The 13965-nt window shown below is 42.2% G+C and overlaps 1 protein-coding gene across 2 annotated transcripts in view; it reads left to right on the plus strand.

Annotated features, from left to right (window-relative positions):
• The first annotated feature begins 8077 nt into the window (after positions 1-8077).
• syt9 (synaptotagmin 9) overlaps positions 8078-13965 on the plus strand; it is a 35571-nt gene continuing 29683 nt past the window's right edge. For both annotated transcript variants that reach the window (XM_022746248.1, XM_022746247.1), the window contains exon 1: positions 8078-8247. In XM_022746248.1, the coding sequence (XP_022601969.1) occupies positions 8100-8247 (148 nt within the window). In that variant the 5' untranslated portion in view covers positions 8078-8099. The remainder of the gene's footprint in view (positions 8248-13965) is intronic.

The following is a 13965-nucleotide window of genomic DNA, read 5'->3' on the forward strand; positions in this document are numbered from 1 at the left end:
AGCGATTTGCTGGTGCCGCTATTGGCTGAACAAAGAAATATCAGCAGTGAAGTTAGGTCAACTAAAGCTACTTTAACAAAGCCAACATGCTGTGAGTATTGCACTTTGTGGCTCTCCAGTCAACAACACTACTAACACTCACAATTCACCAAGGTAAAATCTACATATTTGCTCTTACAGTTTAGCAATGCCTTTTTTTCTAAATTTACTGCAGTTCCAAAGCTGTATATGAAGATCAAACTACATTTTTTTTATGACTTCCACAAAAGGAGAAAACAAGAAAGAGTTGTAAGAGACTCATTATTTTTCTGCTTTATTTCTGTGTGTATGTTTCCATGCTTATGCCAAGGTGCACAACAACACAACTGGTTATTTAGGCCATTTCCACATAGAGACGGTAAAAACCAACAAGCAGCTCCGTGTCCGTTTCTCCTCAGTTCATCCGCCCTGCCAGGTTGTATTTAAAAGGAAGACAACACAGTCTGCCTGTTGGACGTGAGCTCGCCCCTGTCTCTCTAACGCAGCCTTTCTTCCATCCTAACATATTCAAAGCACAATGAGAAAAATATAAAGCACTGTTTCTATACAAGAGTTTAAAATCCACTGTTTGTTTATGTTTCGGCTGCATGTGCATACACAGCCACATCTTTCTCCTGGACTCTTTGCTAAGAAGCTTGAGTTGCTGAGTTGCTCCATTATTTTATTGTGCTGCCTCTTCAGTCACAGGGGCTATTGTGAACTAACCAGGTCTTCTTTTGTATATTCCAAGTAAATGACTATAAGAATTCTTACTGTAATGTGAAAGACTTCTCATACAGCACCAGGCTTTTGGAAAATGTCTCATTTGTAAGCAAATCTCTTACCAGTGATTTTACTGAGGAAATGACTTAAAAACTCCAGATTGACGTGATTAACCTCCTGCCCTGGTACCTCCTAAGATTATATACTGGAATACTACCGAACCTCAGATTGCTTGTAGTAATTAGATTAAATACATTAATTTAGGAGCTTTCAACATATTAGCACAAACCAGCAAAAGGAAAGTCTGAAAACTGTATTTGGAAACAGCAACCTTACGTAAGACTAACCCCGTCCTGACCACTGATCAGCCCTCGAGTCACAGGGTTTAAGATGCCGACTATGAAGCAGTGTCCCCAGTTTGAGTCTGGCTGTGGATCTTTGTTGCAGCTCCCTCATTTCCTGCCATCTCTCTACTGGTGCCTGCCTCCTAGAAATTACATTTATATACAAACTAATTTGTTTTGCCGGTTACATTACGAGGGAAACATAATGCAGGGATATGTTCTGAATTATGCTGGGACCTGGAGTCCCACAAGTGGTTAGGTTCAGGGAAACAAAGGCTTGTTGGTTGAGGTTATGGGAAAAGGTTGTGGTTTCAGTTAAATGTTAATAAAATCAGCAGGTCATGTCTCATTCTTCAAGTCACCTTTGACCTGTTTAATATTAAACCAGGACCACGATCTTCCCCTACTCTTTAACCAAAGTGCTGTGAGGGCCTAAACTTAACCATTCAACATGTTAATCGTGCTTTAGTTGCTACAGGTTGATGTCTGTATCAACAATTTGCAACGTAACATAAGTTCATTAAAAACATTTTCCTGGCATCATCATCATGTTTCCATCAAAACATATTCACTGATGCAAATTAGTAGTATATAAATGTAACTTCTACTTCTACAACCCTCTTTAAAATCCTTATCATGCGACTTGATTGCACCAGTGGTGCCTCGTCCAAAACAGGCAATAAACGAAAACAAACCAGTTGACACAGATTAAGCGTGGAGGAGATTTCAGGGGCAGTTTTTGATCCATCTCTAATGGAGACCATTACTCTGTCTGTGTATTATGTCATCTGTGGCTCGAGGATGAGCGGTGAAACGTCTTCAAGTATCTACAACCAAGTCCAGTTACCATGGATTCAACCTTTATTGGATAACCATGACCTGGATGACTGAGACTCATGAAAATATAAAAATGCCTCATCTTGTTAATTGCTGTGTGTCTAGGTGACCAAGGGCCTCTGACAAAACTCAACTTTTTATTTTAGGAGGCTATTTAAACTTTATATTATGTGCTTTGTAATATGTCAGCGAGCCTTTGTTGATGTTTGCTGCGTCTCTGGTAAAAGCTCCAGACTGATGAATGGTTAGAAAAGGTCTAAGCGTCGCCCCACACTATTTTATCTCCATTGTAAAAAAACAAATTAACTCTGACTTTTTCTCCCTCACATCTTTCTCTCTCCCATCTCACATCCTGCTGTCAAATGCCAAGGCCTTGAAACACTCACTTGTTTGTTCATGGAGCGCCTTGACTCTTGCCCTCCTCTAAATACTGCCTCACTGTTCTCTTCTTCAGCCCTTTCTCTTCTGTACCGCCTTCCCTTCCTCAGTGATACCACATGAACAGATAAAATGAAGACATCAGCAAATAAATCACATGAAAATACACATTCTCCTGTATTTTCCTGTGAATATACCGGAGAATCCGTTTTCCGTTCACACACAGTGAGCTGAGGTAGCACTGGCACTTGTGACTGAGAGGTTTTATATAAAGTATCTGACTACAAGGGGGTTTGAGACAACAGAGCCGCCCTGTTCAATTTAATTAGTATGCAGATTGGACTCAAGGCTGTGTCCCCAGATGTGTTTCATTGATTTTCTTTATGGGAGGTGATGTGAAGCAAACACACACAAAGAGCTGGAAAACAGATGACGGTGTATATCTTCTCTGAGCGCGTCGAGGTTTTGAGTGTTCACTGGGCGAACAGCAGCTGCTCTGGGACCAGTTTAGACCCCAGACCATGGTGAAATTTCTGTCGTCATACCATCTGACCAGTGATTAACTGCTCACTGATGAAAATTGTGTCCATACTCTGCTTCATTTATGTGGGAAGTGTCACGGTTTGATTGTGTTCTTCCTTTATGTGGTCGTTAGTTGAGGGTATTTGATGTGGGGCTTTGTCAGGTAGTTATGTAGAGATAGATAGATAGATAGATAGATAGATAGATAGATAGATAGATAGATAGATAGATAGATAGAAAGGTTCTTGCACGCCATAACATCTTAATTGGTGATGGTCCGTAGGATCAAAATCTCTTGACTTGGCTTGACTTTTTCATTTCTACACACAGAAATGAAAAACCTGCACAAACTTGAATTTCTCTTGCACATTTATTTTACAGGTTTATAAATGTTAATTTAAAACTACAAACCTTGGAATTATGTGTAAACATCACTTTACAAGCTCAAAATCCTTTTGACCGATGCTTTCATTAAACATCTGATTACGATCTATCTTTTCTTTTCCCAGACAACATGAGTAAGAGTAAGGGGAATAACTTTTAGAAGTTCAGTTCCGACATTAACAATTTAGCTTGTGTCAGCTAGCTAATAGCTTTCCATAAATTAACAGCAACAAATGGATGAATCACAACAATGGGACTCTAAATTCCAATTCAATTTCAATTTGATATCACGGACTCTCGCTCTCTCGCTGCTCCCTCACCCACACACATCATTTATTGGTGGCACTGATCAGGGATCACATGAACGCTACAACAGCTTGGTGCGCCGTCTGTATGATGGAAGGGGAGGCTGACGGACGATTTCAGTGTAATTTCAGTTTGACTTCAGCTGCCATTAGAGGACAGACCCTGTGGAGGCTATTTCCACTGACTGCTTACTGATGTAGTTACACTACGGCAGGAGTAAAGGTTACGTCTGTGTCTCATAAAGATTTATATCTTCTGGCCAGACACCTGCACCATCTGGATAGGATGTGTCTCCAACCTCCTCAGTGTTTGGTTTGAGCTACTTGATTTTGAATGCTACTTGGATGCATTTACATTTCTACACTATCTTTTTAGAGATCAGACACCTATCAGCTCCACCCAAGGTGCATCAAGTGAGTAGGTGTAATTATTACTGGATTTGTTTGTCCTTTAACAGTCTTAAGGCAGCAAGGACCTTTTGTTATTTACCAAAATACACATGCAAAAAGGCACTTATATGTTGCACCTGCCAATAAGGTCGAGCACTGGGAGAAATCAATCCAGTCTCAAGACTCATGTCAGCTCCACCATGTTTCCCAAATTTGAATTCACCGGCTCCAAAAAACTAACAACGCTTCAGGCACGTAGCCGGCCACCAACGTTGGTTTTGATATTTGGTTGAATGTCGGTTTGTTGACGTCAGATGACCAAAATTCAATGTCTAATGCCAACGTCAAGTTGATGTAGAACAGACGACAGATGATGTTGTTAGGTAACCAACGTCTCACACCAACTCCATCTTGACATATAAAATACCACCAGTCTATTTGTGAGTAAAACCCAACGTCTGTCACAATGTCATTTAGCCAACATTGGGTTTTTTTTTATGTCAACTTGATTTTGTTTCAACCAAAACGTGACGCCTGTCTAACGTCTTGCTGATGTTACATTGGCGCCTGCTGGGGACAGGTACACCCAGGTCCAGGAAACACCTATGAGTGACATCACACTCGTCCACAAGCTCGCCATTTTGTAGTGCTGTCCGAATGCAGTGAGAATTGTTATACCCTATATAGTGGACTCATAGTATCCCACAATGCATCAGGAAAATTAGTGCACAACCGATGGTTACTAACCAAGTAATATACACCATCATGCATCGCGATGATGTTTTTCAACTTCACCGATGAGCTCCCTGGATCGTGAGAAGGGAGCAGTGGATGAGTGAGTGATTCCAGACATAACCTATGTTTTTCTACAGTCTGTGTTAAAGGGGTATTTAGTCAATACGTGAACTCTGTTGGCCTCAGTTACAGTCCAGGTACAGTTCAACATTGACTTCTGAAGTTCTAGTAATTGCAGGCTGTTTGCTCAAGGCTCAGATGTAAATGTAAATAGAGGTACTGAGAGAAAAAAACTCTACTAAAGTACAGCAGATACTAAGGTAAGATATTAAGGTTACCATTTTGAGCCGGGAAATAGTGAAATCACACTGATTAAAAAGTATAGTAAAAAGCCCTTCAACCTCAGTCAGGAGTGGATATGTGGATTTCTGAGAAGCATTTAAAAACAGTGCAACCGGTGTGGAGGCTGAACAGATGCCCCCTGTTCCTCTGAGGCAGCTGGGCTGGCTCCTAGCCTGGCTGCATCCTCCCAAATAATGCCAAATCAAAAGTACCCACATCCAAAAGACACACACACACACACACACACACACACACACACACACACACACACACACACACAGATGACCCAATGTGTCCACATGCACACTTTAGTGCAAAGGCTGTCAATCACCTACAATGAACACATAAACACTCACGTGTGTACAGAGATGCGAACAAACACAAGGGCAGAGGCACCCACACACACACTCCCCCACACACACACACACACACACACACACACACACACACACACACACACACACACACACACACACACACACACAGCGATGGTTTTAAAGCAGCAGCGCCGCATCATCATGCAGCAATTTCTTTTTGATGATGTACTGATATTTTGGAGCTGCTGACCACTAAAGCTGACAGGATTACATCATCTGGCTCATAAGCAGATAACATCTTGAGCGATCATTTCAGTGGAAGAGCTGCTTTTATTGCACATTATGGTTTGCCAGATCACACGGTGGCATCAGTGTGCGTGCGTGCGCTGGTAGGGGAGGTAATACGTCTTCATGCTGAGGTATTTAGCATTGAAAAAAAACTCCCCATGACCCCAGTTTGTTTGGAAAAAATCAAAGGGTGAGTGAGCGGTGTCACATGGGAGCACTTTCAAAAGCAGCTGCACTCTCATCTCCTCTTTACACTGACATGTCAGCATCAGCAGCATCAGTTGTAGTCAAGATAATGACACGTCCTCTCCCTTAACATGATCTGTCACTTGATCTCTGAGAATAAAACTGTTTTTTTAATCAGATAGTGAAAAAAAATGTAATAATCCCGTGTCATTATAAAGGCCTCGTCAGTTGGCGAGCTGCATTAAGAACTGTGAATGAATCACATTTCCTCTAATGAGTCCTTTGTGGATCTGCTAAAGAGATCACACACAACTGGATCCAGTTCAGGAGAGACTAATGATGGTGCTGCTGGTGCTGGATCTGAAACACTATGAGATTTTTACCCGCGACAAAAAAAAAAAATCCTTTTTGCTCAAGTGAAATTATTGTTTTAAAAAGATAAAACAACAACTTTTCATCTGGTTGTCATGGTTACCTGGAGTGGAGCAGAGCTCACCTCTGACCCTTGTCTGACCCGTATGAGCCTGAGATGAGTGTTATACACGCGTGATTGAGCTGGTATCACAGAAAAAGGTCGTGTTCTTTGTCAGATCTGACAGCAGCGACCAAGCGTCGGATAGAGCGCGTCCTGATGCTGATACGTAAACTTCAATCAGTTATAAGATGCGTCCCAATTCAGGGGCTGCATCCTCCAGAGGACGCGGCCTACGAAGGAGTGGCCCTTCGTGGCCGCCGTAGACCATGAAGGCGCGTCACCAGCTGTTCCCGCCCTTAATGTTGTGACCTTGACATCACATAACTTTTTTTTTTCACTAAAACTTGAGGTTTTAAGGCCCTTGGTTTTAACAGTTGTACCGTTAGCTGTTGAACTGATACTTCTGTCTGTATAAAAGCATACAGCTGCTTTACCAGACTCTTTCTTGGTTGGAGATGTGTGACTTTGAATTTCTGCTCTGCGTAATTATTCCATCAATTGTTCATATATAAATATTGATTGTGCAGCAATAAGTAAATGTTTTTAGAGGAAAACAAAGCTGCTAAAAAGGTAACACACCTCACTTCTGAGGACCCTACTCTCTCCATATTGTCTCTGGGGTCAGTTTGGTAATCAGCCTCTTCTATATGCAGCTGCCAAGGATATTAAAAGCTTCATAGGGAGAGTTATTTTTATGTTGCTTGGAGCTATTTGTTGATGGGGCTTAAAGGTCCTCTCCTAATACTTCACAAACACAGACAAAGAGAGAGAGACTGAGGTATAGGGAGGCCGTTATTAGCTCCTTCAGCAGGGCTTTAATGTGACATTTATCTGTCGTGCTCGCCCTTCATTACTTCCATCAGTAAAGGTCAGGCTCGTGTATGTGGGCCCCTCTCAGGTGTTTGGGCCCCTTACACTGTTTAAACATCTGATACCCGGCAGCACAGAGGATATTACTTCATTACTCATGAGTTCACCTGGTGAGAGGAATCAGATCTTTCACATTACTCATTAGACAAAAGAGAAGATGGGTAGGTGGGGGTGTGGGGTGTGTGTGTGTGTGTGGGGTGTGTGTGTGTGTGTGTGGGGGGGGGGGGATTTCATGACATTTTCATAGTCTTCTGTTAAATGGGTGAAGCAAAGAAATCTTCACTGGCTTTTCCTCAGAGGACTTCTGTGAGGCTGCTCTTTGGATAGCAGGTGGTGGTGATGCTGCTGTGGGTGTGATGGAGGCAGAACTTCCTGTCTGTCTCTCTGTATCCCTGTGCATTGAGAAAAAAAAAAAAAAAAAACTGAGCGCAGTGAAAGCCGAGCATTCATTCACGGACCTTGTTGACTGGCGCTGCTGAAACCTGGAGGCTCAGAAGTGATTCAGCGGAGCAGAGGGAGAGAGAGAGAGAAGCAGAGAGCAAAGAAAGAAAAGAAAGGAAAGAAGAGGAGGAAAGAGAGGAAGGGAAAAAAAAAGAAGAGGAGGAGGAGGAGAGCGAGAGCTGCGCGCTGCTTTGGAGCCGTTATTTCACTGCTGAACAACACAACCATGCAAACACAGAGGTTTTTTATAAAAGTTCTCCCTGTCAGCTGAAACCTTCCTCTACTAAACAACCGTCCAAACTCTGACTAACTCGGATTTCAGTGGATTTCGCGGATGCATCGCGCGCGCCGGACCTTTCCAGGGGTGTAGCAGCCGCGGTGCTTCTCGTGCGCCTTTGCGCTGGTGGAGGCTGTGTGTGTGTGTGTGTGTGTGTGTGTGTGTGTGTGTGTGTGTGTGTGTGTGTGTGTGTGTGAGAGAGTGTGCGTGAGAGGTGGTGGAGGATCAGCCGGAGTGGCCGACCAGTCAGAAGGATGCTGGAGGGCAATGCCTGCAGAAAGAGAGGATGAGATTTGTCGAAAGGCGCTGGAACTGCTGTCGGACCTGTGCTCCAGGGGAGAGGTGCAGGACGACAACTGCCTGGATTTCATCTACTACTTCAGGGACCTGGCCAGACCGCGCTACACCGACTCAGGTCAGGCTCCACAGTCTTCTGTCTGAGAGTTTAAGGCTGAGTTTTGAGTGAGTGTGAGGCTGAGTAAGACGAATTTATCTTGGGGAGGAAGATTGAGCAGACTTTAATCCCCATTTAGCATTTTTATTCATCAGCTATGAGGCATCTCCACTTTTAAACTTTTCCAAACAGGAATTAAACAAAAAAATGTGGAATTTAACTGATAAACAACTAATTTTGATCCTATTCTGTTCTTGCAATGCAATCTTTCCACTTGCTTTGAAAAGGGTGCCACTAATTGTCAGATTTAAATGATGATTCCTTTACATTAAAGTGTGTGTGGAGACATTAACAGATGATTTGCTTTGTCACTTAATGGCCAGTCTAACAACAAAAGACAAGCCAGGTTTTTTTGCAAGTAAAAAGTGCACGAACACACAGCGCACCGTGATTCACTTGTTGCTTGGCTCCATTAGCACAGACAGAACCCACAAAGTATTACACATCTATACAGTTCGTGTGTATTGGCAAGTCCAGTACAGCATCCAACACTGCTTGAATGTGCTGGTTTGGTTTCTCTTTTAGAGAGAGAGAGAGGGAGAGAGAGAGCCCCACCCGATCATTCCCCTTTACTCTGCTCCCTGACTGCTCCAGCAAAAATAAAAGAGGACCAGTGATCTCTAAACCAGTTATTTTAAACTCCCCAGTTGGCTGGAATTTCTTCAGTGTTGGCAGCAGAGACAATTTTCTGAGTTTGCTGGAAAGGAACGGGTCAAAAAACAATTCTGACTCTCTCTGAAACTCTTTGAAAAGGCTCCGTCTACACTGTAATGTGTTTTAGGACAGAAGAGAAATTTCACTGCAAAACAAATCCTGGGTAGTAGGAATTCTATAGGGACGGAGACCACTTTGCAAAGGCCCTTAAATACCAGAATATTGATGATTTATGATTTATGATTTCACAAATCCAGGCATCTCATTGACTGTATTGAAATCTTCAGTGCCAGTGTGGGTGCATGTGTGTTTGGTGATGCACATACATATCATGCATAGCATTTAGGCTGTTTGATTATATTTGCAATGCATACAGGAACGACAGTATACATATATGCATGTTTGTGGATTTATTTCCTCTTCAAGTGTGTGTGTGTGTGTGTGTGGGGGGGGGGGTGTTTACATGTAAATTGCTGTTTCTTTGTTGCCTTTAAACATGTTACAATTCATCATTAAACATGTATGATGAAGAGGAAGTTCAGGCTACCAGATTGGTTCCCCTGAGGAGCTGTGACCCATTTCCTCTTGTATTAGACTGCTCTAAATGCACGCACACACGGTTTGATCCACAACAAACAACTATTCCTCCGAGCTGAGTGGGAGCGACTGGAGTGGGGGTACTGCTCTCTGGTACTCTGAAGTTTTGTCCATTTCACAATTTTGTAACTGTTTCTAAGAGGCCAGAACCAGCGGAGACACCCAAACAAGTGGTTTCACACTCAATTCTTCTTCTACTTGTACAATAAGAGGCAGATAATGAGCCCACGTGAAACCGCTATGTGAACGGTTTGATCCACCGTAAATGTACAAAATAGTTTTTAGTCATTTGACGTACAAATTAGTGCCAATCCATCCTGAATTAAACATGTAGTAGCAATCTTTCCGGCACGCTATAAAGGTAGATTCACCATGAAAGCAGCTGATGAGCAGCTATGCTGAATGTTGCTAATAGTTTAGCCTTCTGCTAACTGTAGCCAAAGGTTCCCGGCTGTGTTGCTTGTGTCGTGTGTGTTTGCGTATGAAGCTGAGCTTTTTGCACTGTAACTCCCTGGTGACTGAAGACTGTCAGCTCAAGTGTAATATAGAGAATTTTACTTCCTGGTGAAGCACTTACTCAAAGAAAGCAAAATCCATAAAAGCAACTATGATCGATAACCGTTTGCAGGTAAATGTTTGTGTGTGCTCAGTAAGTGTACTCTTACTTCAGACTGAACTTTGTACCTTTGTTCCTAAATTTGTACCTCAAACTATCAGTAGATTTGGATCAAATCACCCATGTGCTCCCGAGGGCCCATTATCTGCCTGTTATGGTACCTCTGTGAAAAACGTACTACTTACTACAACAACAACAACGTACTCCTGAATATACAGCCTGCTCCTGACTGGACCTCCATGATGCCACCAGCTGTTGGTGCACAATCCTAAATCTTTACCTCCAAACTGCCCCTTCGTACCCATCAGTCTTTTATGTACTTTATTTTGCAGTCCGATATCTATATTTCCATAAATGTGCACGTCATAGATCGAGGTCAACAACTCTTCACATTTGGACAAAAACAAGCTGCTATATTTAAGTGCAATTGTTTGTCCCAAAACATTTGGCCACAAATCTGCGAGGACGGGGAATCACTCTACTGACTAATTCAAAGTCATCTGATAATCTCAGGGCTTCAACGCACAGCGCAGCTTCAGTCAATGTCATCACATGCAAAGACAATTATGTTGTAACCTCCGTTTTTACCGCAAAACATGAGGAGGGGCTCTCGGTGAAAACGAATTGGGAATAGACTAGAGGACAACTCTTAAAGTTCCACCATGTTGCTGCCAGTTTTGAGAATTTTTCTTTGTGTTTTTTTATTACTCAAAAACAAGATTTTTGTCCATTTAGATACTTTCCCTTCACCTTGATTAGGCTGATTAGGTTCCACCTTTTTATTCTTACCATGACGAAATAGGCCGCACTTTGAGGTCCGTTTCATAGGTGGACCTTGGGGACTACGGCAGCAGCTGCTGTGCCAACTTTAAAAGGCCGTTCGGTGCTTTCAAGCCTGATAAATGCCGGTAGAAAAAAACGCAGGTGCTGTAGTTAGTGTAGTGGAAATTTTCATATTCGATATTAATCTTCATCAATGTGCTTCTGGTGACTGTCAATGCTCCACCAGGCTTCCTGTCTGACAGTAGCTGCTCGTGGCTGTTAGCTCTAACTACCAGCGTAGTTGGTCACACGCTACGCGGCCACGAAGCCACGTCTCCTACAATCGCTGCTTCACTGTTGCTCTTTTAAACTATGCAAGTAGAAGTAACCTACCCTTGAACTGGGTTGTACTATTAACACGTAGCGCAAGTCTGGGTTAGTAAATACTTTAGTAATATGTAAATTCGTTGCTAGGAAACACCAGTTCTGTTTAATTAAAAGCTCTCGACTAATTAAGAGGGCTAGAGGTATATTTAACTTGTTTGCAAGTCCTTTGTAAATACAGGCTTTGTCTTATTTATATAGTGTATGCTTACATGGAGGAAGTTGTGTGTTTCAAGTTTGTAGTACTCATACAGTTCAGGGCGCTCAAGAGCAGAGACTGTGATTAAACTAACTTACCGGAGTTTTTGTTTTTGAGATATCATTTAAAATCTGTCATCACATCATTTTTAAACAAAATGTTCATCAAGTGTTAGGTCAGGTATGTCAACCATATCCTCGTATATCAACGTACCACATCCCTCTACCAGCTAATGTGAGTGTTGTCAGTGAACTCAGCTGCACAACAGTTCCACCCTGAAGTTACTGAGTGTAACTATTTAGTACCAATTAATCTCTAAGTGAGAGCTAGTGTGGTTTGGTGTAACCCATTTCAATTTAGTGAGGCATAAATCTTCACAGTCAACAAACAAACACATTATACTGTAACGAGGATAACTAGTCACACAGTTTTATCCCAGTAAGAGAATAAAACAAAATTTCCTTCCCCGTCTGCTTCGGCTTCTCCAGCTCAAACTTGCAGTTGGAAACATGCAGGGACCTATTACATTATTACAACATGTTTGTTTTTTTTTTTTGTGCCAGACAACAATGGCCGCCTCTGAATGGAACATGATGGTTTCATATTTTTACCAGAAGAGACGGAGACAAGTCACAGACATGGGAACAATGTTCCATCTGAAAGTTGAAATTCACAAAGCACTTTCATATCTTGGTCTCTAAGATGAGGGATTGATTAAATGGTGGGGGGAAATAGATTAGGTTCCATTACACCCTTGATTGCATTTTGAAAGTATTGTTGCCAGGCAACGTAACGTTATTGGATATTTGATTTAGAAATCGTGGAGCCTCTGGTGGTATTTTTCAATGAGCCCAATAAAGTTAATGTCTCCTCTCTTCTCTTCGCCGTTCCACAACTTTCTCTTGAAAAAGTAGATTTCTCCATGTGTTATCTATGCACCTTCTGTAAAAGTCATTTCCAGGACATTATCTCCGTTCTTCCCCTTAGACCCACGCTGCAGTGCCCTTTCACCCCAGCTACTGTCTCTTATTGACCCACTGCTGACTTGGCTGTTGCAGCTTATTGAACTGTTCTCAGCGCCGGGCTCCTCAGAGGAGGGACGACTGTACTTTGAAGAGTTTAATAAACTGGCTCTATAATCTGGTGCTCACTCTCTGCCAGTAGCAAGCATTGGACGCTGCACAAAACAATAAGTTAGTCATAATCATGGTCTTCCTCTGCTTAATCTTCTCTTAATAATTGTGCTAACCTGCAAGTTGCATAATCTTTTAGATATTAAGAGGTGTAGTTTTTTTTGTGTAAAATAAAATTTCCATTATAGAAATAATCGTTATATTGATTTGAAGTCATATTGCTCAGCCCCAATGCGTCGTCTGGCTTTTTAAATGGTGATTTAAATTAGATGAAGAGGCCATTGTTCTAGTTTGGCCACCATGCATCATGTATCTGATGCGGGTTGAAAGGTTAGAAATGCACATAATCCTTAAAACAACTAAAAGTCTACAGCCATGCTAGCTGCTGTGGTACTTACAGATTAAGGCTAACATCAGCATACTGACATGCTCACAATGACAAAGCTAACATGCTAATGTTTAGCAGGTACAATGCTTACCACGTAAGAGATATTTGAGTTTTGACCACAGACTGACCAACTGAACGACCCACAGTTGCCATGTCTGGAGCCATGCAGCTTACGTGGCCAAACATAATGAAAAGTGGACATTTCACATTCCAGTAGTGTCCTATATCGTTGTAAAGAGATTATGTCAGTCATTTACAGTCATAAATGAAGATACAAAGCTTATGTGTGGGAGAGTTGCTGTCCCAGTGAATCAGCCATTCAGCTGTGACGTTTACACAATTACTGCAGTTTAGTTGCAGGTTAATTTCTGTGTAGGTGTGCTGGACAATAGACAGGAATAAACTGGCATTATAGCGATTGTCTCGGGTTGGCGTCTGCTCTGGGACTGAACAGAGGGTGTGATGGACCTATAATGAACCTCCTTCAGAGGCACATCTCAGTATCCACCCATCACCTCTAATGCTCGCAACCACAGACATGATGCTGCGCTGAGGAAACAAGAATAAAACTAACAATAAAATAGATCAGACTGGCACGTTCGACTGACGGCCTGAAGTTGTAGTGTGGTACGCAGTGATTATTATCATGACATATACAGTTAATAACATAAAAGGGAAGCGCAGAGAAGCTCTCTATGGTAGTCTGTGTTTATACAACCCAGTATTTCGCTGCTTGTGTACAGGTGTGAGCTTCATGTGTCAGAGATATTCATAGCTCTCTCTCCTGTTGTCACGCTGAATGCAGTTGGCCACTGACCTTACCCTTCTGGCCTACATGCACACACAAACACACAGACACACAAACACACAGACACACAAACACACAAACACATGTTAGGCTCAACTGAACGTACAAACACATTTCTGTTAATGAAAAATTAAATAA

The sequence above is a fragment of the Seriola dumerili genome, unplaced genomic scaffold, assembly GCF_002260705.1.
Source record: "Seriola dumerili isolate Sdu_G_001 unplaced genomic scaffold, Sdu_1.0 BDQW01000097.1, whole genome shotgun sequence".
Taxonomy (NCBI): Eukaryota; Metazoa; Chordata; class Actinopteri; order Carangiformes; family Carangidae; genus Seriola; species Seriola dumerili.